The 25,769-nt window shown below is 41.9% G+C and overlaps 1 protein-coding gene across 7 annotated transcripts; it reads left to right on the forward strand.

The window, feature by feature from the left end:
- Positions 1-122: 122 nt before the first annotated feature.
- On the forward strand, positions 123-25,732 carry hrasa (HRas proto-oncogene, GTPase a). Of its 7 annotated transcripts, none has more exons than XM_015964839.3 (7): positions 179-430; positions 1,216-1,286; positions 17,115-17,254; positions 17,999-18,177; positions 19,307-19,466; positions 21,041-21,165; positions 23,299-25,732. In XM_015964839.3, the coding sequence occupies exons 3-6, from the start codon at positions 17,144-17,146 to the stop codon at positions 21,158-21,160; spliced, it is 570 nt and encodes a 189-aa protein (XP_015820325.1). In that variant the 5' UTR covers positions 179-430; positions 1,216-1,286; positions 17,115-17,143; the 3' UTR covers positions 21,161-21,165; positions 23,299-25,732. The 7 variants fall into 7 exon arrangements, with proteins under 7 accessions (XP_015820331.1, XP_015820332.1, XP_015820325.1 ...); XM_015964843.3 differs by lacking the exon at positions 1,216-1,286 and adding an exon at positions 1,309-1,383 and having other exon boundaries at positions 17,112-17,254; XM_015964844.3 differs by lacking the exon at positions 1,216-1,286 and adding an exon at positions 1,309-1,383.
- The last annotated feature ends 37 nt before the right edge of the window (positions 25,733-25,769 follow it).

Below are 25,769 nucleotides of genomic sequence, written 5' to 3' on the forward strand. Positions count from 1 at the left end.
CTGTTACATTTAAGAACATAATATAAAACACGGATTTTCTAACATGGGCTGCGCGGTTAAGAGGCCATTTTAGAGAGTTTACGTTTCTCCAAAACGTGCCTGAACGCAGCAGACGGCAACCGGGGCGGGCCTATGTTTGATAGAGCTGGGCGTGGGCTCTGTACTCCTCATCTCTGCTCTCTAGAAGCACATTGTTCAACGCGGGGCTCATAAATTTATAGGACCGGAGAATTCACTATCTGGTGGGTAAATGCTGCTGAAACCTGCATTTCTCACACGAGGAAAAGGACACCTTTCGCTGCTGTAGGCGGTGGGACAAACGGAGCTGAGGGACGTTTCGTTTTTTCCTCAGCGGAATTGAATATTCCTTTCTTCCTCTCCGGCAAACGAAACGTCGTTGTTTAGTCGCTAATTAGCCCTCTGCTCTGCTGTGAGTATGCACTTTGCATTCCTGGGTTACACATATGTCGAAAGCGACGCTGTAATTGTCACAGGTCGTTAGTTTTGGAGATTGTGGCTCCACAGCTATTCTAACATGTTATCCACCTCTGCTGAGGTGGAACACTTGTATGCATTTCCAATTTAAATGTTTTAAATGTTTCATCGGTTAGACTTTGATTTCCAAATCCAGTACAAGTTTTTTTTTAAATTGTAGTCACTTTTTCAGTTCTGGTGTTGAAACGTGGTTCTGGTGTAATAGCATGACCACCATTGATTTAACCCACACCCCCCCCCCTCTCCCTCGACTAGCTGTGAACAAGAAAGTGAAGGCATGTAATGATCAGATGTGCAGTATTTTCTGTTATAGACTACAAACCAAGGGTTGGAGGTTATGGTGCAGAAATACAGACAAATAGGGTGACGCCCCATCACACTGGGCAAGGACCGAATCACCGCGGAAGTCCGATTCTATTAGTTGACTTATAAATACTCAAAATGTTTAAAGTTTATGCTTGAAGAAATGTCTCATCTGTTATAGCTGTCACAATACAGATTATAGTATTTTGGAAAATTCCTAATACTTATAATTTACTACATTCAGGGTTTATTCTAACAAACATTTTAATTTCTGGCAAACAAAGCAGAACATTTTCATTTTGGCATTATGTTTGATTAAAGCATCGCTTAAAAAAGCAGTAATGTGGATTTTTGTGTTTTTGATTGCACCTTGAGACTCTTCGTCAATCCATTCAATTCTTGTTTTACACTTTTTAGATTCCAGGCCGAGGGGGTAAAAATCAGGCAGGTGGAAACAGTTGGAAAAAGTCCAGTGATGGAGGTGTGATGTAAGCTTTGTTCCTTTTTCAGAACGGCTGTGGGCTGAATACTGCCAAAATAAGGTGTCTTTTGAGAATAGCTTGCAGTTTGTGTTTGCACAAATAAGTGAGTAAAAAGTGAGGCTGATTTACACCTCAGTAGTTCTTTGTGTGTGTGTGTGTGTGTGTGTGTGTGTGTGTGTGTGTGTGTGTGTGCGTGTGTGTGTGTGTGTGCGTGCGTGCGTGCGTGCATGATCGGTGTTGTGGAGAGTACTTGGTAAATGTGTTATGTTACAGAATACTGATTACCTGCTTTGAATGTATTTTGTAACGTATTCTGTATGTAATCCTGGTTGGGACTGAACCATTTTAGAAAAAGATTGAGTTGCGATTTTTCTAAAATAAATTGCAATTTCGGTTCCATCCACGACTTTATTCAAATGAGGGTTCAACACATTATTCACAAAATAGTCATTTAAATCGCACCATAAAAACATTAAAAGCTCTAAAATTTCTCCAATTATCTTGTTTAATGCTTTTTAAATGTTCTTGTGAAGCAACTTGTGTTTTTTTTTTATCTAAAGAGGCGGAATTGAAAACGAACCACCTGATTACTGGACAGACAGACTGCCTCCTGAGCTACTGCTGACTCAGGTGCTATTATTGCAGGATAACTTATTCCAGGTTTGAATAGTCTCAGTATTGTAAATTAATAATTAGAGCAGAGTAAAGATGCTTAGGGAGTGGAAATGTGTGTTGGAATTGTCCTTTCTGATTCTGACACAAAAAGAAAACCAATTTCAGCTTCATCAATCTCTTATTCTTGATTTAAAATCAAAAGGCAACTTGACTTGATCCATAAGCATGGTACACATAACTAACAACAGAATTGTTTTCACAAACAAGATGTTTGTACTCACAGAGGCTGCAGTTGTTTTGTGTGAGCAGACGGAGAGCGAGCTCGAATTGAGCGTGCAAATTTTTTGCCGCTTCAACGGAGCATTTAAGGAAAACGCATTTCAGCAACAGAACTGACCGGAATACTGACGTAACACTGGTGAGCAAATGCGTGGGTTTAATTAGCAACGCGAAAGGGAGGTGGGAGGCAAACACAGAAGACATGTTTGTTTTTTACCGAATAATAATAAAACACGTCTGTAATGTACGACTGTCTAAGAAGTTGCGCTTTCACGTACACGTGGTGTTATTATGATAAACCCCGTTCTGTTCCTGGAGAAGCAGCCTCTCTCTGTCACTCACCCATAGTGCTGAGAGACGAGAACATTCACAGCAGCAATAGGCGGTCACGTTTAATATCGGCTGTAGTAGCAGAGCTATGTAAGGGGAAAAAACGGGAAAATCATGTGTCACTCAGTCAGCTAGACTCGGCCCCACGACCAATATCCCCCCCTCTTAATACTTGGAATACCACCCTCCTCTCCACCATCCTACCACACCATTTTGGGGTCATGTGAGCAGAGAATGCACTTTGATTGGCCCCTAGAATATTTCAGTTCAGCCAGCAGCTCACATAGTGTGCACATGGCAAGTTTTACCCCCCCCCCCCCCCCGGAGTTGGAAAATATCAAACTGGTTAGATATTCACCTCAGCATCTCGTGAGGTGGAAAACTCTGTGAAAGTCAGGCGCATACTGCTAGTTATCTACTGAGCAAATGGTCATTCGAGGCCGTTAGCTCAGCAGTTTGCTTTCTAGTGCGGCAGGCTTAAAACAAGACCCAGAAGGGAAAAGGTCACTTGGACTCGAGTGATTTTTAAGAGCAGATTGTTAAAGTCTGCACACTCATAATTTATATAATTGCATTGTGCACTGATGAGATCTTAGAATTGATATTATTCAGTCCTGTTTTTAATTTTGTTTCTGTAAAATAGTCATTTAAAAAAATATTTGACTCAAAGAGTAGAACAGTCATTTCTCAGTTTGGGATACTAGAGGATGATATCACTGAAGATCAGGGGTAGGGTGTGGTGGACTATTGAGGCATTAGCATGGGTCTTGGAGTCTTTCCGTCTGACTGTGATACCTCCCTGGAGAAGGTCTTCTTACTGTCGTCACACCATTAAGAATCTATTATCTCTTCTGTGGTCTTGCTAGTATGGATTATTTAACCAATTAAGCACGTTAATGGAGGATAAAATGTCTCTTATGAAGATTTCGCATATCCATCTTCCTGCAACACGTGCATACAAAATATCAAAATGAAGCACACATCAGCTGTATACTTTTTAATTGAAGAGCTAGCAAGAAGATGGACTTTGCAAAGTTTCGTTACTCCACTTTGACCCCTTTTATTACCCTTTAGGCATGTAGTAAGAGTAGCTCTCTCTCGTCTTCAGCCACCCTCCTCTCCACCATCCTACCACCCCTATCGCTTACCTGTGCTTGCACCCTCCGTAAGCTGTCATGTAAGATTATCCTCTTGGTCCAAGCAATGCTCTAGGGTTTCATAACGAAATGTTAATTTCCCAGACTGGAGGTGGTGTGCTATAAATAACCTTAAACACAAACATGCTGTGTGGTGTGCTTGGATCAAATAGGGAGCAGCTCTGCAAAAGGTTTTGGGTTCTTTGGAATATAAAAGGTCACCACTTTGCAGACAACACTGTTTTTGTACCCGTTCTAACAGCAATAGCAAGAAATAAATGTTTGCTCTGTGTTCTAATGCAGCTTAAAGTTACTGGCACTTGTTAGACCTCATTGCATTTGTATGCAATATTTTTTTTACATGTGAATTAGTCCTTCACAGTTTGATGTGCACTTGCAATATTTTCTGTCCAATGAGAAAAGTGGTGCTGTGCAAGAGAATACGAAGGTGTGAAACTGCTACTAAGGCAAAAAACATCAAACACTCACCACTGACTTTATTAGATATGCCTATTCAATTGCCATAGTTAATCAGTCCATCACATGGAAGAAGTTCTATCCGTTTTCATATCTAGATGGGATGAAGACACTTTACTGAAGTTTAGAGGATTAGAATAGGTAAGACCCAGTTTACATGGCAGAATTTTAAATTGGCAATTTTCAAAGCGTGAGAAGCCACGCAGGTGTTGATAAAAATATCTTTGAGCCTGTTTTGATCCTATGTTTGATTTCTGGCAACGCAGTAAAAACTACACATGAACCGATTTCACAGACAAACACTCCCCATCCAGAAGGCAATCTTGTGAGATAAAGTGTGACTTGGAAGTAAACAAGCCTGGCGAAGGAGTGTGCAGTGCACTTCCGCCACCTTGCTTTTTGGTTGCCTAGATTTCACATTCACCGGGCAGCACACTTGTTTGGCCTCAAAATTGGACCAAGATAATCAACATTTGAAAGCACAAGTTTTAGATCATAGTGGCCCCGACAAGCTTCCGATCAGACCAGACTTCCCTTTCCCCAGCCACTTGAGCCAGCTTCTCCAGGGGAATCCCAAGGCGTTCCCTGGCCAGGTGAGACATAGTCCCTCCACCGTGTCCTGGATCTACCTTTAGGTCTCTTCCTGGTTGGACGTGCCCGGAAAACCTCACCAGGGAGGCGTCCAGGAGGCATCCTGACCAGATGCCCGAGCCACCTCAACTGGCTCCTCTCGATGAGGAGGAGCAGCGGGTCCACTCCGAGCCCCTCCCGAATGACCGAGCTTCTCACCCTATCTCTAAGGGAGAGCCCAGCCACTCTTTGGAGAAAACTCATTTCGGCCGCTTGTATCCGTGATCTCGTTCTTTCGGTCACTACCCAAAGCTCATGACCATAGGTGAGGGTTGGAACGTAGATCGACCGGTAAATTGAGAGCTTTGCCTTCTGACTCAGGTCTCTCGTCACCACGACAGACCGGTACAACGCCCGCATCACTGCAGACGCAGCACCAATCCGCCTATCGATCTTGCGCTCCAGTTTTCCCTAACTTGTGAACAAGACCCTGAGATACTTAAACTCCTCCACTTGGGGCAGGACCTCGTCCCTGACCCGGAGAAGGCATTCTACCCTTTTCCAAATGAAGACCATGGTCTCAGATTTAGAGGAGCTGATTCTCATCCCAGCTGCTTCACACTGCTGTGCACTGCTCCAGCGAAAGCTGAAGATCACGTTCTAATGAGCCAACAGGACCACATCATCTGCAAGAAGCAGAGACCTGATCCTCAGGCCACCAAAACTGATGCCCTCCACACCTTGGCTGCGCCTAGAAATCCTGTACATAAAGGTTATGAACATAATCTTTGACAAAGGGCAGCCTTGGCGTTGTCCAACTCTCACTGGGAACGAGCCCAATTTACTCCCGGTAATGCGGACCATGCTCTGACACCGGTCATACAGGGACCTAACAGCCCGTATCGGAGGGCCTGGTACCTCATACTCCCAGAGTACCCCCCACAGGGTCCCCCAAGGGACGCGGTCAAACGCCTTCTCCAAATCCACAAAACACATGTAGACTGGTTGGGCAAATTCCCACGCACCCTTCAGGATCCCCCTAAGGGTGTAGAGCTAGTCCAGTGTTCCACGGCCAGGACAAAAACCACATTGCTCCTCCTGAATCTGAGGTTCAACAATCCGACAGACCCTCCTCTCCAGAACCCCTGAATAGACCTTACCAGGAAGGCTCAGGAGTGTGATCCCCCTGTAGTTGGAACACACCCTGCGGTCCCCCTTTTTAAATAAGGGGACCACCACCCCGGTCTGCCAGTCCAGTGGGACTGCCCCTGATGTCCACGCGATATTGCAGAGTTGCGTCAGCCAACACAGCCCCACAACATCCAGAGCCTTAAGGAACTCTGGGCAGATCTCATCCACCCCTGGAGCCTTGCCACAGAGGAGCTTTTTAACCACCTCAGTGACCTCGGCACCAGAGATTTGAGAGGCCAACCCAAAGTCCCCAAACTCCGCTTCCTCACTGGAAGATGTCGGTGGGATTGAGGAGGTTTTCGAAGTATTATGCCAACCGATCCACAACGTCCTGAGTAGAGGTCAGCAGCACAAGGTTGCAGCTCATAAGCGTATCCTTACAGTCTAGGAGGGGAAGGATAATCGGGATTGGAAAGGGTGTAGATTCAGGGAGCTATAAGATGCAACACAACCTCCAGGAGAGCTTGCAGTTTCATGTGTTATAAGGGGAAGGTAGGACATAAATGTTTACATAAACATCCAGGGTAGTTGAGTTGTTCAGCCTTCCAAGGCCGGCATGAGAGAGCCAGATTCAGATAACAGAAATTCACTAAAACAGGAGAATGTGAAATTGGAAAACATTGGTCTTGATTTTAGCCATAACAATCAGATGGTCGAGTCAGAATGGGATGTAAACATCAAGAATGAATGGATCCATCCTACCTAGTATCAGTGGTTCATTCTGGGAGTGGTTTAATGGTGTGGGGATAGTTTTTTTTTAATCTATTTTAGTCTCAACATTTTAGGGCCTTTATTTCCAACAACTTGCAGCAGATTAATGTACCATGCCACAAACCTCAAATTATCTCTAACATCTTTTGAACATCACAATGAGTTCTCTGGACTCCAGCAACCTCCACAGTCACCAGATCTCAATCCAGTGGATCAGGTGATTCGCTTCATAAATGTGCAGCAGATACATTAGTAGTTTCTGTGTGATACTGTGGTGTCAGTTTAGATCCAAATCGTTCAAGGATGTTTTCCCAACACCTTGTTGAATTAAAGATTTAAAGCAGTTCTGATGATCTGTAACTAGCGAGAAATACCCAATAAAATAGCCTGTTTTTAAACTAGTGGGTTGTCAACAATTTACAAGTCTGTGTATAGCTGCAGTAAAACAAAACGGTTGTGATCGTTTTAGCTTAAGTCCTTTAATCTTTTTCATTCCCTTGATTAATAGTTCAATAAAACCAGACAAAAAAAGTAAGTTCTTATTGGTTTCTGTTACAGATTTGACTGAGTTGGCTATCATGACATCATCTTTTTGCATTTCTGAAACTTGAAAAGTTTGAATATGGTGAAAAAGTCCATTTATTTCATTGATTCACTTTAGACTGAGACCATTAAAAGGTTCAGTAACCCTTTTTCAGGTGTTTTTGATTGATTAATTAATTGATTAGAGTGTGACACTTTGAGCCTAGACTATTGAACCTTTTTGCAATATTGTTTTTGTCTGAGATTTTAGAATTTGGGTTTTTCATAAGCTGTAAGAAATTATCATCACACTTAACAAATAAAGGCTTGAAATATCTAGCTTTGCATGTAATGAGTCAATCTTGTATATTAGTTTCACCTTTAAGTGAAATTTGCTTTCATGTATTAAGTTTTTATAAAAGAATCAGTTATTTTGGGTTGAATGAGTTTATAGTGTCATAAAAGTGAGCTATTTGAAATAGTTATTTGTATATCAATCAAATGCTAAATTTGAATGCAGTGACTGCTTTAGTCTCAGGTTTTGCTCCTTGTGTGGCTGAAATGAGATTTTTGCATGCTCATATTATTTTGCCCTCATGTCTGCCTGGTTTGAGCCCCCACTGACAACAAGTGGCTTCAGATACACAACAGCAGCCATCAATGATTCATTTTGCTGTTCATCTCCGTATGTATGTGTGGATTATTAATCAGCTGCTGACATGGCCTAGTTTGTGGGAAGATGGCACGAGTGTCTGCTTTGCTTCCTCCAATCTCCCAGAAGTGGGTGCGGGTGTGTTGAATTAGGTATTTTTAGGCATACACTTAGCATCTCGTCATTTAGACAAAAAATTTGTGGGATTCTAAAACGCCACAAATCTTGAGTGAAAACATGGATGTCGGTCTGGTTTTTAGATTTTCTCAGTGGCCTACATGCTTGGTATGATATCAAAAATGCTTTTTGTACTGAGATCTGTACTAGTGTTGTAAAAGGAATAAAACGAAAGCATGGCTTTCAGCAGTGTAGGGCCCAATGGTTTTATTTCGGTTCGGTCCAATTTTAAGTTGGAATCTGATAGTGAAAGCAACAATTTGGGAAATGCAAAAGCTGAGAACCCTTTGAACAAGTTCTTAGACTATAGAGTGATCAGTTTTTAAACAGCTTTTAGCAATTGCTCAAGTTTAAGCCTTGTATGATAAAGTAATGATAAATTACCCGCACTTGTATAGCGCCTTTCAGAGTCAGAGGACTCCAAAGCGCTTTACACTACAATGTGTTGTTCATCCATTTACACACACATTTAGCACCAATAGGTAGGGCTGCAACAAACAGTTATTTAGACAAACAGTTATTTAAATCATCGTTGAATTGGATGAGCTCTCGACTCAATTAATCAGAATAAATGTTAAATTTTTAAGGGGAAACTTGTTTTTTCTCTCCTTGACTTTATTTAACAACAAAACATGATTAGAAAACAGTTAAATAACGTGCAAAAAAAACATGTTTTCACCTAAATGTATCCATAGTATGATCAGTAAAATTTTATGTACTTCATTAACATGTTCAGTAGTAAGCCACTGGAAATGCTAATGACATTTAATTTCTACTGCTAAAATTTTAATGGTGACATATCAATTAGGGTTGGGCGATTTTGTATGATTTTTCCCATCACCAATGTCAGTCCAGTAAATGACGATGGGCGATTTATTCATGAATGTGACTCTTTGAGACTGATTTGCAAACACAGAAGTAAAGATACTGATATGTTTTTATAGAAGTACAGCGCATGGGTTTGCTGCAAGAGAAAGTTAGAATTGTCTTGTTTAATTTTGTATTTTGTTTGGTAGTTACATATAAACGGCTCATATTAATAATGATCAAATTGTTAAAAAGAAGCCAATTCGTCCCATTGCCTAACCCTGATATCTATTATGTACAGGTTGGCAACAATCCAGTTTAACTTATGTTCACAGATGGACGTGTTTGTGAATTACATGCTATAGTGACTTGCCATAACTCTCCAGCTGTGTTGAGCAAAGCAGCGACCTGACTGCAGCGCTTCTGCTCCATTGTGCTGCAGACAGCTGAGAATAAGCAGGATTATGGGGACTTTTCTTCCACTTGTAGAATTAAGATATTTTTATTCACGACCATCGTGTTTTTTCCGAACCCCACTTGATCGTGAGCCCGCTACCTGCTAACATTAGCTAATCTGCCCATAGTTGACCTTTTGATCCCAAACCTTGGACAGTTTCTGCCTTTGTGTCTTTGCTGGTTGTCTTTTCCTCTACAGCACCCTGTGCACCTCTTTAAAGCTTCTTCCTTACACAACAGCAACTTACCTTTGTTCAATGAAGTTCTGGGGGGAAAAGTAACTTAAAGATGTTGCACGAGTGCTGCGTCTAAAAATAGTTTATCGCAGTTTATTTTATTTTTTTTTTTTCATCACACGTGTGACATAAATGTACAGCCCTGGCTTACTATTTTAAATATTCCGGACCTAGGGGTGAATTGATCATTTTATTGTAATTCTGTAAACTCTTCTAAACGAGATATTTAAATACCTTCTAGGGGTCCTAGAACAACTTATACAAATGGAAACTATTCTTTGAAGCTCTATATAGCATATGAAACATTGTTGGGGCTCACAATGGCCCAGGAGCTCTGATGTGCCAACTATAACCCCAAAACCCAAACATGATAGCTTGTCCCGCCCACTCAGCCAGGGCATGAATTGTAAATAGACTGCGTGTTGATTGGCCAGTCTACACTAATGGCTCTATAGGGAGCCTAAAGCCGGGCGTACACTGTGCGACTTTTTCACTTGTAGCACTCAGCTTCAGCTCAAACTGTACGACTTCCTCGCAGAGCAGATCTCACGAGTCCTGTGCTCACACTGCACGACCTAGATCTCGCATGCGACCTGACTGCTCACACCGTACGTCTGGTAGCAACACGTCGGCCCTAAAAATATGCTAAAATAGCAGTTTTTACTCAACACGTCAGACTTTTTTGTCTTGTCTTGCCTGTCCTTCGGGAGTGCTGCAAGAGGACACACAGGGATTTATGGGGTTGGATGAGTAAAACGAAATAAAGAAAGTAAATCTGTGTTTTGTGATAGTTTAATTTGACATGAACACGACAAACACGCTTTCTTGACAATCTTTGTGAGTAAAAAAAACGTGTAGAAACAAAAACGAACAGCGTGTGTTATTAGGGAAATAGCGAGCAGCGTTGATGCAGGATTGCGCATGCGCCGTGAGCGGTTCTGATACTTTTTGGGTCGCAGCTGCTCGCAGCGCCGCTTCAACAGTGCGATACCCTCACGAGGGACGAGCGAAATTTTAAACACGCCAGAAGTCCGTGCGACCTCACGACTGCTGATCGGCAGTTGGTCATGTGGTGTTAATTGCCTCTCGTAACCCCCTGTACACTACACGACCGCTCGGCGTAAAACTCGCCCCGGTGTCGTGGATTTTCGCACGACTGGAAAATCGGCTCAAAAAAGTGAAAGTCGCACAGTGTACGCCCGGCTTAAGTCACTTCCGCATCATGGGTCCCCGGAAGAGCGAAAAAGTGAATGCAAGTCAATGGGTCTTAAACAAAACGCTATTTTCTAATTCCACTTGTTTTGTGCCATGGATTTCACATTAGATTTCCGTGAACGTGCTTATTTTCAAACGGGGGGAGGGTTATATTTTAGGTTTTGTGCGAAAGTAAGTCCAGTACTACATAGGGCTATCACGGTAACTGGTGTAGCGGAATAACCGTCTTGTTTTTTAAATAATGCATTATCTCGGTGGATTACCGTGGCTGCGGTGTAGGCGCGCTGACCCTTACCAGCCACCGTATCATCTGCAGAATTTGCCGGTGGCACATGCGCACTTTGTTGTTTACGACCAAAACTTTCTTGAAGCTAAAGCTGAAATAATGGCTAAAGGAGGAGATGGCAGTGCTTAGGACATTTATTATCCCTCAAAGAAGACAAATGTATGGGCATTTTTTTGATATTTGAAGAATAACGATGGACAGTTGATAGAAGACGGCTATCCTGTTTGTAGCATGTGCAGGAAAAAGTGTCTGTGAAAGGCAGCAACACTTCAAATCTCATGACACATCTGCGTGACCATCACCCACAACTCTACAGTCAACGCAAGGCAAGTTAACGTTTCAGCTAAAATGCGTGATCTGAGGATTTGGGTTGAAGGAGAACGCAACGAGTTGCTCTATAAAAAGCAGCTGCAGCACCCGCTACCTTCATATAAACTGTGTCGCAGACACCCCCATATTGAAATGATGCTATGTAGGGCTGCTCAAATAATCGAATTTTAATCACGATTACGATCTGAGTTTTGAACGATTATAAAAACAAAACAAGCCGATTATTTGCTCCTCCCACTTTCGCTGCCCCGAGTTGCAAATGAAGCGCTCCTCCCACAGTGTTGCCAACTTGGCGACTTTGACGCTATTTCCAACAGCTTTTCAGACCCCCTTCTTGACTTGTTAAATCTTAAAAGTACCTGGCGAACATCTGAGAAACATCTCTGGTAACCCTTAGCTACTTTCTGGATAATTGTCGTCGACATTTCCTGCAGGTTAGCTAAACACTCCGCCTGCGCTCCGGACCGTTCTTCACAACATTAGGAAAGGGAGGTAGTGATGTCAGTCGCTAAAAAAACGGCTCTCGGAGCCGGCTCCCTGTTGGAGTAACCAGAGTGAGTGACGCACACACCGCACCTGCGGACTCCTGAGCCGCTAAAAATGGCTAAATGTGCGCGTGTGGCGCGCTAAACACACGTGCGGCTTGCCCCGATTGCTGAGACCGGGTTGGGGGGTGCAGCTGTGGTTGGGACAATTATTACATTAACTGATGGATTTGTAAATAAATAGTTTATAAATAAGGTAGAAATAATTTCCTCACGCTGATAAATAATAACTAATCTCTCTGAGGACACGGTGCTAGTGCACTCTCCTACAGCACCTTGACACGACTCAATAAATGTTATGCAACATTTTGTGAACATCAATTTATTTGCATTTATTTGTTATAAATGCCACTGTATAATTCTTGCTGTCAGTATTTGCAAGATATTGGTATTTGGGTCTGTACTGGTTAGACTTAAATTAGTTAAACCAAGGTCTATAGCCCTTGGGTCATAGACTATGAGCTGTAAGTATATTGGTCTTTTTATACTGGGAATCAGGAGTTATTTTAGTGATCATCTTGTTTCTTATTTATTTTTGTCCTGATTGTGCCCTGAGCAATTTTATGACCGAATAAAAACAAATAAAATCAACATAAATTGAAAAATCGTCTTAAATAATCGTGATCTCAATTTCAGTCACCAAAATCGTGATTATTATTTTTGCCATAATCGAGCAGTCCTAACGCTATGCATTACTGGGCTCCCAGGGGCAGATAAGAGTTGGTCTCTCTGCGAGAATAATTATGAATTTAACAATGATTACTGCCTGATAACATTTTCCCAGATCTGCAAAGCTCACTGGAAGGACACAAACCGAGGACAATATTTTCCTGATATAGGGTTTATTACTCAAGTAAGGGTTAAAAACAGTATCTGATTAGAAGGCTACTTGAGTACTGAGTATCATCTGATCTAATAGTTTTTAAATGATGACATCAAACAGACAAAATAAGAAGTTATGGGCAAATATTGGTACTTTAAAGACTAAAGGGGAAAATGTAAACAAATAAACAACATAATTACAATTTGACAAATTTTAGGCAAAAGTTAGACACAAACTGAGGACAATATTTTCCTGATATACAGGGTTTATTTAGAAAATGTAACACGTTTAAAAAAAATACCGCAATAATACCGAAAACATGATAATTTTGGTCACAATAACCGTGAGGTTAAATTTTCACACCGTGACAACCCTAGTACTACAAATGCGCTTCACGAGAGTGACGTCATCAAACCAGACACGGAGAAAACGGAGGGAAAATGGCATTAAGTTCAGCAAACTTCCCACAGGAGGAAAAAACCTCTATAAATCTGGTAATTTGGTAAATAGCAGCTACTTTGGGGAGAGATTATGTGGTGACGTCGCATATGCGACGTGCAGATTTCTAGTTTGTAGTCATGCTAATTACGGACTTTTACAAGCTAATGAATCTCAAAGTGCGTGACTGGCGTGGTCGAAACACCCATCATTACTTTTCATTTAAATTGCAGTACAACAAATGTGCAATCTAGGGCCTAAGGCAAAGCGGATTAGAAAATAGCGTTATTTATTTATTTGTGTTTTTAGCCCCATTGACTTGCATTCATTTTTTTTCGTTCTTCCAGGGACCCATGATGCGAAAGTCACTTAGGCTCCTAATGGTGCTGCCTGATGCTAGAAACTCTGTATAGGCAATAGACAAGCTATGAATCTATCTGGCATTCATTTATAATCTGGATATTCCCAGTACATCCTGGAATATTACTTTGTATGCCAATATTCTTCATTGAAACGTTCCAGGGTGTACTAGGAATATCCAGATTATAAATGAGTGCTAGTCAGCAAAGGACATTGGCAGTAGCTTAGGCTAGCCTTAGCAGTAGCTCAGTCTTGCTTGTTCTGTGATTAGTATTACTGCCACCAACAACTATATATTGCCAACCTTAAAGTGGGTAGGGACATGCAAATTTATGGTGGTCTTTCTAAGCCAGGGGTAGGCAAACCTGGTCCATGAGTGCTGCTATCCAGCAAGGGCAGCAGTAGCTTAGGAGGTATGGCAGCTTGTCCAGTAATCAGAAGGTTGTAGGTTCAATCCCAGCTCCTTCCAGAGAATCTTGCTTCCACCAGTCCACCCCGTGGCAGCTGTGGCTACAATGTAGCTAATCACCAGTGTGTGAATGGGTAGGTGACTGTGTTGTGAAGTGTCTTGGGGGGGTGTAAAACCCTAAGAAGGTGCTACACAAGTACAGGCTATTTACCACGTTGAGTTGTTGCCCTGCTCCAACACACCTAATTCAGTGGTTGAATCACCTGTTCACCAGCTCACCAAGCTCGACAGAAACCTTTTTAATCACCGACTTATTAAATTCAGATATGTTAGAGCAGGGAATCAACAAAAAACATGTTGGATAGCAGCATTCGAAGACCAGGATTGCCTATTAAGGTCTGAGCTTATAATGTTTTAAGTCAGCTTTTCTTAGAGGGAACCATTTCTTCACGGTCAATTACAAAATTACTTATTTGCATTGGAAAGCAGGTTGGAAATGGCGCAGACTTTCTGTATGGTACATTAGACACCCCGAGCTATTCAACAAGAGAAAAGATGTCCTTCACTGAGAAACCAGCTAGGCCAGCTCTGGCCCAATCTTCAATGTTCTGGTCAGAAAACAAGCTGCTTGATTTAGTTATTAGATGAATAAAAGTCAAATGTTGGCTCACACAAGTAAGGGATCAGTGGATTTGGTTCCATTAACGCAAGTGCATGGTTTACATATGAGATTGAACAGTGACGTACAGCATATGTTGGTATCTCAGGGATTAAGTAGCTGAATGACGGTCTTCAAGTTTGCTTTTCTGTCAATCATTAACGTCATTCTGTTCATGGTGTGTTGGCTAATATTAGAATGCCCCTGCTTACAGTTCCTAAGAGTTTTTATCCCAGGTTTCTATTATTACAACACTACACCCAGAGATAACTGTCCCAGGATGTAAGCCTTTCTCCCTCCTCACTTGACTTACTTTATAAACGCTTTGATGTATTTGTTGTCCTTTGAATAAACTACATGCTGTGCTGTGAGACCTAAACTACATGCTGTGCTGTGAGACCTGATACTCTTCTTTCTCTACAAGTAGAGCTCACAACAAACACTCCAGATTTACGTGCACTTCTGCGATTGTAAAACACAAGGTGTGCGTGTGCGTGCGTGTGTGTGTGCGTGCGTGCATGCGTGTAATGATCCAACTGTAACTAACATGCTGCAGCAGACAATGAGTGACACATTTGTGTGACAATGCAAATTACTGGAAAAAGAAAAATAACTTGTATAACTTCCAGCTAATGTAAGAAAAAAAAATTCTGAAGAATTTTGTCAGATTAAATCATGGTGATGTCACCTGCTCACTGCAAAACTGCAACAGTTATTCTCTTGCAAAGTCATCATGGTGGATTAATCCCTTAATCATCCTGCTTCTTTTGGCTGGTTTCGGGTCATAGATATTTTTCCAGTACGTTGAGTCTCACTCATTACTCAAAACATCCCAGTGACTGATATCTCCCCGTGTTGTCCTAACACCTGGATTTTTACAGGCTAGTGTTTGTTATGGGGGGCTGACATCAGGGCATATGTGTGTATCTGTATGTGCTCGGGTATGTGCTCAGTCATTGCTTTTAATGCCAACTTCTAGCCCAGCGGCGATTAATCATACAGCCATGAATAAGGAAATGGATTAAATTTCTTATATTAGGAAAAATGCAGAATTTCACCTGTTCCTCAAAGTTTGAATTTAAATTTCACACACCAGTGATGACATTTTTTTGATTAATGTTGAACCTTTGTAATGCTGTAGCATTTTAAAAATTCCTTTTGTGTATGTATGGGCATGTGTAGACATACTTGTGTGGGTCAGTTTAGAGTTTTTACTTATAAAATGAGGACATTTTGACCATGTGAGGAAATTTGGCTGTTTTCATGTTGAGTGACTGATTACAATTAGAGATAATCATTAAAAATGTTATTTTTTTCAGTGTTCTACACCTTTAAATCTGCTCAACTCATTCGCTGCCAGCCATTTCCTGATCATTATAGTCCTTCGCTGCCAGCGTTTCTCACCGTATTTACTGTTTTTTAAGAGTCACAGAACGTTGCTCGCTAGGATGACGTCGACTCCAAAACAAAGAGGAGACTCACCTCTTACATCAGGAAGAATCCCCGCGTTTCGAGCGTTATCCGTTCTTTCATAATCCGTTGTTGAATTGTGATTGGCAGAAGCTTTTACGGTTCGCGCCTCACTTTTTTTTTACAGCAGCGGCCCAAAACGATCTCCTAACACATGGATTTTCTGCTTCCTGATCACGTGACGTATGCGGATGAAGATCGGCTTTAGAGCTGAGATGTTTGTTCTCACGGTGCGGGGGCTCGTTCCGACGCCCACACAGTGAAAAAATGCAAATGACGACTTTGGTCTTCAATGGCAGTGAATGAGTTAAATGTTCACTGATAGAAAACATTTTCTCTTTGTCTTTTACTTTTTTTTATTGCTTATTCTTTAAGAAGACATTTTGAGAATTAATGTTTTGATGTCTGTTTTATTGAGTTATGTTCTCTAATGCTTCACACAGAACAGGATTGAGACCCATTCTGAATCACTGATGCCATTATTGTGGACTCGGCGTAAGAAGCCACGGCATCCTTTTTGTTTTACTCTATCGGATAAAGAAGGCTAAAGGCTAACATTGAGCTAGCAGTGGTGGATTAGAAAATAATTGGCTCTGGTGGCTGTGAGGTAACTTTTTTTTTTTAATTTATACATTGACTGCAGTACCCACATTTGACCACAGGATGTCATTTTTAATTCATGCACTTTTAACGCTAGGGTTCGTCTTTATTTAGTCACTAAAATGAATGTAAGTTAATGAATGGTTCTCACCGGTATATCGAGACAATCTGTGTGCTGGCGAAATAGTAGTACACTGTATTAGCTTTGATATCTACCAAAAATGGAAAATGTAAAGCCTGAGCGCTGAAGTTGTCTGCCAGCCTTGTGCCCCTCCTGCTGCTTCCCCATCTCCCACTCTCATTGCTGCTCACACTGAGCAGGAAAGGAACAGAACATCGAGTACCTTCAGCACATTTTTCTCATTCCCTTTTGAGGGTCTCATTCTCTGGCCTCTCTGAAAACTCCACCCCAGCACTTAAAAAAAAATATAATAATGTTTCTCACCAACCGCTCATAACCCATCAGGGGCCACATGTGGATCGCTTGGTTGTGTTTTTGTGTGTACCAACCTGCTCCTTTTTTTTCCCTTTCCTCCAGCAGAGTTGGTGTGGTGGACAGCGGTGGCTAAGATGACGGAGTACAAGCTGGTGGTGGTGGGAGCAGGAGGTGTGGGCAAGAGTGCTCTCACCATCCAGCTCATCCAGAACCACTTTGTGGATGAATATGACCCCACTATAGAGGTATGACACGCTTCAGTTCCTCCTTTTAATCCCTGTGGGAGTCGTATTTGATTTGAGGGGGTGGTGGGTTCATAATGACGCAAAGAATGTAATTATTTTTCCCCCATAGTCTACAATTTTACTATTTTTGATTTTATGCTGTCTATCTGATCCACTTGATGCAGCTCTCACCGAGATGACAGCTCAGCCTAAACCCAATCCAAATGTACAGACTTTGAAGAAATTCCTATTGCTTCTAACTTTATTCCTCGTAAAATTCAAGATGTTGCAGTGAGAAAGAAGTCCAGTGGGAATAGTTTCTTTCATTTTTCTGCCTCTGCCTCCTCTCTCTCCCTCATTTTCTCGCCACGCCTGCCTCTGGCCACACAATGTCCTTTTTGTGTATTTGCATTCCTGGCCCCTATGCTATAACAAAGGGACAGCTCCATGTTTTTGTGACTGCATGTTGGAAGGCTAAACATTGGCTCTGATACCCTGCTCCTCTGATCTCCTGTTTTTCCATAGGATCTAAAAGTGGGCAGGGATTTAATAACAAGTGCTGGTTAATGCACGGTCACCCAAACATTGCAGTATTTGTTACCATGTACCGTGTACATACGTGCTGCTTAACCTTCAGTGCCCCAGCCCTGCGATGAGACCTCGGCAGAGAAAAAGCAGTGCGCTGCATCAAATCCCACCTGCACCAACCGTCTGTGAGCAGTGATTTCTGCACCGATTTTTTACGTTTCTCTGGTTTTTCCGCAGGACTCGTACCGAAAGCAAGTGGTGATTGATGGGGAGACCTGCCTGCTGGATATTCTGGACACTGCAGGTCAAGAGGAATACAGCGCCATGAGGGACCAGTACATGAGAACGGGGGAGGGCTTCCTTTGCGTTTTTGCCATCAACAACACCAAGTCTTTTGAGGACATTCACCAGTACAGGTGTGTTGAGACGTCCACACAAGCTAAATGGTGGAAGCCAGCAGTCGTCAGTATTTGCCGATCAGTCTGGTTGGCTTAAAGTCACAGATCTTCCACTTCTTAGCTCTTTTATAATGTGCAAGGGTAAATGCACGGCGATGGAGGGACTCCTGTTAGGGTCTGGCAGGAGAGGGGTGTGTGTGTGTGTGTGTGCCTGCTCTCTGCAGTAGTAGGATGATGTCATGCTGTAGCGTTTAACACGGCTAAAGAAAGCTTAGCCCCCAACTGGAGGCTTGCAGCACGGTGCCAGTGAAATTGATCCTGACTCAATTAGTGGAGCAGGCCGAGGTAGTGCTCCCAAGGACAGGGAAGGAGAAAAGAAAGGCGGGTGGAGAGGTTCAGCTACAGATGACGGTGCTCCTCTTTTTCGTCACATCAAACTGGTTTTTGCCAGTCTTGCATGTTAAGAAAGACTCTCGTGAAATTTTTTCTGTGTAGATCAAAACGTTTGGCTTGCTGCCCTGCAGCCCATCCCTTTCCAGACCTGGCTGCAAACCGTTGTGTGAAAGCACACATGGTGTTAGAGCTGATAATGGTTCGGTTAAAGCTCGTAAGTTTCTTACGCGTGGAAAACAACAACAAAAAAAAAGCCTCACCAGCAAAGCAAATCAGAGACCTAAACCCTTTCAAATCTCGAGTGAGGCCCTGATCGCTGTAAACGGTGATTTGAAATTGGAGCTCGCGGACGGCAGACGTCCTGTTCTGCACAGGCTAACTGAGAAGAACTGAGCTGATCCAACCCAACCCTCTCACTCAGCAAGCCCCCAGTCTGCAGAGCGTTTGGCACTTGCTGCTGTAGTGATGAGGTAATGCTGTTTGCTACTCGGCTGTTGTCTATCCCTCTGCCTCTCCCCCTTTTATTCCTCCCCACCGTCCTCCTTCAGCAGTGCAGTGCAGACATGCCCTGGCTCTACCTCTGGGTCCTAACGCTCCCTGGGTGTTTGGATCTCCAGTGGAGATGCTGTGGTGTGTTTATGGAGTGCTGATGATCTAATATATTAAGATGTGCCATTGTTGCTGATTCAAGAGCTTGGTTAAGTTATGAAGGAAAAATCAAGCAAATGTTTCTAAATGACATTTTTATTTACAGAGAGCAAATTAAGCGTGTGAAGGACTCTGACGATGTTCCCATGGTGCTCGTGGGAAACAAATGTGACCTCCCGGCACGTACAGTGGACACACGGCAAGCCCAGGAGCTAGCTCGCTCTTACGGCATCCCTTACATCGAGACCTCTGCCAAAACGCGACAGGTAGGCGGTGAACAGAATTTATAAATTATTTTGTTTTCTTGCAGGAATTTTACATCACATTTCAACCAAAACTCTTAAACCTTTGAGCTGATTGCAATTAATCTAGTGAGATCATCTACAAGGCAATCTACAAATTGTTGCAGCCCTTTAATTTTGGCATCTGCATTTTTTGCATTCATGCAAGAAAAGAGCTGTGCACGTCCTTTGGTGTGATGTAATTTTTGTTGAGAACATTTTATTATGCCGCAGGCAGTGACTCATAGCAAGCTTACCTTGGCTTGAGAATAGAGCTACAGTATTTGAAAGGCCCCATGAGGACTAGTTGCTGCACAGCTCCCGCTGTCTGACTCACTGTCGCATTACGTGTTCACCCACAGACTCGTATTCATGCTTGAACTGGCAGAATCTCTGTCACAGGAAACGCATGAAACAAAGCTCTTTATCTTTAATTTATCAAGGATTTTTTTATCAACTTGTCTGGAATGATGAGGGTTGCCATGGTAATTTTAGCAGGTGGTGTATACACCTGAGACATTTGCTGTCAACTGTGAAAAGACGTGTTTGTGACCACAGCAAATGTTCATATCGTTCTCTAATCGTGTGTGTGTGTGTGTGTGTGTGTGTGTGTGTGTGTGTGTGTGTGTGTGTGTGTGTGTGTGTGTGTGTGTGTGTGTGTGTGTGTGTGTGTGTGTGTGTGTGTGTGTGTGTGTGTGTGTGTGTGTGTGTGTGTGTGTGTGTGTGTGTGTGTGTGTGTGTGTGTGTGTGTGTGTGTGTGTGTGTGTGTGTGTGTGTGTGTGTGTGTGTGTGTGTGTGTGTGTGTGTGTGTGTGTGTGTGTGTGTGTGTGTGTGTGTGTGTGTGTGTGTGTGTGTGTGTGTGTGTGTGTGTGTGTGTGTGTGTGTGTGTGTGTGTGTGTGTGTGTGTGTGTGTGTGTGTGTGTGTGTGTGTGTGTGTGTGTGTGTGTGTGTGTGTGTGTGTGTGTGTGTGTGTGTGTGTGTGTGTGTGTGTGTGTGTGTGTGTGTGTGTGTGTGTGTGTGTGTGTGTGTGTGTGTGTGTGTGTGTGTGTGTGTGTGTGTGTGTGTGTGTGTGTGTGTGTGTGTGTGTGTGTGTGTGTGTGTGTGTGTGTGTGTGTGTGTGTGTGTGTGTGTGTGTGTGTGTGTGTGTGTGTGTGTGTGTGTGTGTGTGTGTGTGTGTGTGTGTGTGTGTGTGTGTGTGTGTGTGTGTGTGTGTGTGTGTGTGTGTGTGTGTGTGTGTGTGTGTGTGTGTGTGTGTGTGTGTGTGTGTGTGTGTGTGTGTGTGTGTGTGTGTGTGTGTGTGTGTGTGTGTGTGTGTGTGTGTGTGTGTGTGTGTGTGTGTGTGTGTGTGTGTGTGTGTGTGTGTGTGTGTGTGTGTGTGTGTGTGTGTGTGTGTGTGTGTGTGTGTGTGTGTGTGTGTGTGTGTGTGTGTGTGTGTGTGTGTGTGTGTGTGTGTGTGTGTGTGTGTGTGTGTGTGTGTGTGTGTGTGTGTGTGTGTGTGTGTGTGTGTGTGTGTGTGTGTGTGTGTGTGTGTGTGTGTGTGTGTGTGTGTGTTCCCCCAGGGAGTGGAGGATGCGTTTTACACGCTGGTGAGGGAGATCAGACAGCACAAGTTGAGGAAGCTGAACCCACCTGACGAGAGCGGTCAGGACTGTATGAGCTGTCGATGTGTGGTATCGTGAAGCAGGTGAGACGCTACCAACTCTGAAACAGTCGCCTAATTGGCCTGTTGGGCTGGAATCTTGATATACACTGGGTCTCGGAGTGTGACTACATACCGAGTATTACATAGGTTTGGACAGTGTATGAAGTTTTCCAAGGCGATATTCCTTTTGTCTTTAAAATGCTCTTTATTTGCGCAGGTTACATTTAGACGTTTTGTGGGCCTGACACACTGCTCGGAGCGATCTAACAATCACAATCTTCCTTACTCGAGTTGTGGAATCAGGCCACAAGGATTCCTCATGCTTCAGATCATTGTTTTCTGACTTTGATCAGCTATTTGTGGCACCAGTCAACATACTGCTCTGCCAGTGGTTTGAGCTACCTGGGAGATATCAATCAGAAGTTTGAGGCAAACACGAGGATGCTAACGAAACTTACGATGAGAGACACATTTGAAGGAAATGTAGGATGTTTTTAGCAGTATAATAGGTTGAATTGTGAATAGAAGACTTGTTGTGGACCAACTATTTATTTTATTGGAGTACATTTATTGGACCCTTGTAGATTTGCAACAACTGTTTTTGTTTGAGATGGCACTATTGTGTCAATTAGGGCTGCAGCTACCAAATATTTTAATATTCGAATATTCTATCGAATCCTCCAGCGATGAATGGAGGATTATATTTGACGACGTTTCAAGTGGAATGAGACTATTGGTAAAAATGTGAAAATAAGATGGCAAAATTGTAAAAGACTCAATAATATGTATTAAATTAGTGTTTTCTAGTTCCTTCTTTCCTTGCTGAAATTTATAGTTGATAAATATGTTATGGGAAAAAATTTGACTTGCATTTCATTCACATTTTAGGTTTGTATTGACCTCATCCTAGTCAAAATTACATATCTGAATATATTCACATATAATCAGTAGAATTTTTTATTTCAATACCATGTTCAGTAGTATTTATAACAATTAATTTCTACTGGTAAAAAATTACTTGTGGTGTGTGTATTTTATTATGTAGGGGTTGGCAACATAATCTAGTCTAAATTCAATGTCAAAGCATTTGTGAGTTGCATGCTACAATGGCTTGCCATAGTACTTGTAAAGTTTAGTCGAGTTTAGTCGTTCACAACCACCACGTTTATTCTGAACCACACTTGCTCGTGAGAAGGCTACCCGCTAGCTTAGCATTAGCTTCTCTGCTTGCAGTTTCTCTTGATCCCAAACTTTGGACCGTTTCTTCCTTTTACAACGAGTTGTGTCTTTGCTGGTTTTTCTATTTTCCTCCACAGCACCTAGATTACCACGTAGTGCGCCAGTTAAATGTGTTCAAACTGTGGAGCACACGATAAACAAAGCCTCGAATCGGTAAAAACAAAATGAATCCAGGAATTTAATTAAGTCATTAGATGATTTGTTTCAGCCCTAGTGTCAATGATAAGAGGCTTTGAGCTGTGATTTAGACATAGGGCTGTGTATTGGTGAAATTCTAGCGATACAATATGTATCGTGATACGGGGAGACGATACGATATATCACAATATTTTTGCGATACATTCAGCCAGATGATATTAGTGATTTTTTTTAGACTGAATTTATCATAGGAGAATTCGATAAACAGTCCAAACTGATTTGTAACATGTTAAACATGAGGTATCTGAACCATAATAGAGATTTACATTTCAATGGTGGAAACAAAACCCATTGTACACTGCTGTTAACTAGTGGTCAGCGTTTGAATTGCACCAACAGAAAAGAAAATCCACAAATATTTGCTTCCATACATGGCTTTTGAATATCCATATAATATTGCAGGAAAAAATATTGCCATATCAATATTTTCTTACACCCCTAGACATTGGTATGAATTTCTGAGTGGTTTGACAAAAGCGATACAGGTGTATCCGTGATTGACATCCACCATTGGAATGACAAGAATCCTAGTTTTCTAATGAGGTATAATAACTAATATGTATGTACATACTAGCAACAAGTTTCTGATTTGACATGGAGACAAAAATTCAGTACTGCTCGTAAAACGATAGGCAAAGGGCTTGAATTATCGCCGGTGGTCGACTAATTAGTCCAATTGCCCAACCTTGGTATTCCAGTCTGTTGTCCAAGAATTGATTATTTGATTTCATTTCCCAGCTCTCCATCACGCATTGAGGAGAAACGCTACAGTGTGAAGTGGCAGCATGGACTTGATGACAGACATAACAACTTAAAGATGAAACGTGAACATTTGTCAAATGGAGGATGATTGAAGCAAAAGCTCTCAAGGAAACACCCGGGCTTACTGAACCATAGACTCATGGAAAGGAGGATTATGGACTGGTGCCTAAACGACTCGCTGAACTGGCCTGATCAAGTCTCTTCTTTTAAACGGGGACGTATCGATCTGCGAGCAACATCACTAATGACTCATTCAAGCTGGGTTGTTCCGTACATTTCCTGCTAACTTATTTTCAGCCTCAACACTGGTTGTAAAGAGGAAGCGTCTCTTACACCTTCCTGCCTTGAAGCCTAATTCCTTTCCCCTTGCTAGCCTCTGGAAGTACTGACTGGATAAAATGGAAAGAACTGGATTGTTTTCCATCTCCCCACATAAATAATCCGCCTCTACCTGCACCGGGTGTCCCCAAATGGTTTTCCAGGCCTGTAATTTATTGGATTTATAGTTAGTTATTTACCAATTAACCTAAACTGTAAAAAAAAATATGATTTGGTTTCTAGGGTGGATTTTTTCATGTTTGTTTGATCACTACAAGTACGCGTTGTCTGCAGACAACTCCTGGTTTGGCATCTTTATCCTTTCTTGATTGTTTTTTATTGTGGCATAGATGCATTAATTGAAGATAACCGAAGTATTTGTGGATTTCTAGGCTGCAGCTACCTTCCCTTTTTACACATTATTGTCACTTTTTTTTTTTTTGTGTGTAACCAATAGTGTAACGTACGTTCTGGTGCAATAGGACTTTCCAAACCACACCAAGTGTTGAAAATTAACATTTTCTGACAACGTCTTATTTTTATTATAAATTCTTACTCATTTAGGATTTTGGATGGAAAGGTGCATTGCGTAAAAACGTGGGCGTCATCAAGAAGCAGCATAGACTGTTTCTAGAGAAAAAAAGACTGCATTTCTTTTCTGTAAGTGTAGTGTTTACAACTTGTTTTAGACAGCAAGAATTGCCTTTTCTTTTGATAACAAGGCTCAGGAATTATGGTCTAATCTGAAAGTCCTGGCAGCCAGGATGAAGGTGAGTTAGTTTTCCAGAGCGTCACGCACAAGTCCTGCCTCAGAGTGGAACACACACGCCGTACTATCCTCAAATTGATCTTCGCCACCTATAGCTCTTTACAGGAGCAATAACAAGCCAGGTGCTAACCTTATCCAACCATATTTACTGGGTATATGTGCAGCAGGTTGTAGATAATTGGAACACATTGCTTGATTTTAATACCCCTAAGCTTGTGCTGTCCATAACTAATGGATGAATTCGCTGCCGATAAGACTGATGTTTATTTTGTTTTTTCTTTTAGCGAGTTTGTACCTAATTTTAGCAACAAGCTCGGCTTGAGATGATTGTTTATGTGGGCAATCCAAATGATACAACTGTTTTGCGCTGTACAGAATTTGGAAATAACTCAATAAAAACACTACATTTTTTGCTTGCTTTATCGGATCTGTCTGACTAGGGTGTAGTTTGAGTTTGCTAATTAAAATCTTGTATAGTATTGTAAAATAAAAAGCCCCAGCATCACAGAAATTGTCAACATCCAGTCATATAACACAGGTGGTGAAATTTAGTCCACATGATTCCATTTAGCGCAGGCGGAGAGATCTTGGGCACTTTCTGCAAATTCTGGATTTTTTTTTTTAATTTTCAGATCTTGGATTTCCTGCAGGTTTTTGTGAAATTTGCTAGACTCTGGAGTCCTTTCATTGGATTGTTTTTTGTGTTTTTTTTTCTTGTACAGTTAAAACGAGTCCTTAATTTGACCACTCCTTGTGGTTAATAGTCTTAATGGTTAACTGTTAATTTCAAAGCTTGGAGGAAGTTTAAAAACTGTGAATGTGTTTTAGTCTTTAGAAAAGAAGCCTTGTGGTAAAATCTTTTATCAGCAGTGGTTTTGGCCGTTACCTTTAATTTCTTTTTAACCCTTTGGGCTCAAAACGTTTTAATGACAAAAAGGTAAACAGGAGTTTGTAACATTTAACGACATCTGTGGTGGTGTCCTCATCTCATTACACCCGCTTTAGTATGATCAGAGAATTCCACAAATCTATGCATCCAGATTCCCGTTGCTTTCCAACAGCAGCAGCACGTTGTTGAGATTACTTGGCCAGTGAAATGCCAGAAACCCTAGCGATCATGGCGAAGACTGAATGGACCTCTGGAGGGTTTGCACAAAGATGTAATGGATTCGGTAGTTTTTTTGTTTTCTCTCCTTGCAGACTGTGGAATAGAGGTGTAGAAGGATTTTGTGAAAAATGTCAGCCGTGTTGCTATTTAAGATGTATTTACCCCTTGAAATGTGGCAAATGTAATGCAGGACAAAATAAAGACGTCAAGCTGAAGCCGTTTTTAACCTTTATTTAATTTTTTTTAATATTG

This window comes from Nothobranchius furzeri, chromosome 4 (genome assembly GCF_043380555.1).
Source record: "Nothobranchius furzeri strain GRZ-AD chromosome 4, NfurGRZ-RIMD1, whole genome shotgun sequence".
Classification (NCBI taxonomy): Eukaryota; Metazoa; Chordata; class Actinopteri; order Cyprinodontiformes; family Nothobranchiidae; genus Nothobranchius; species Nothobranchius furzeri.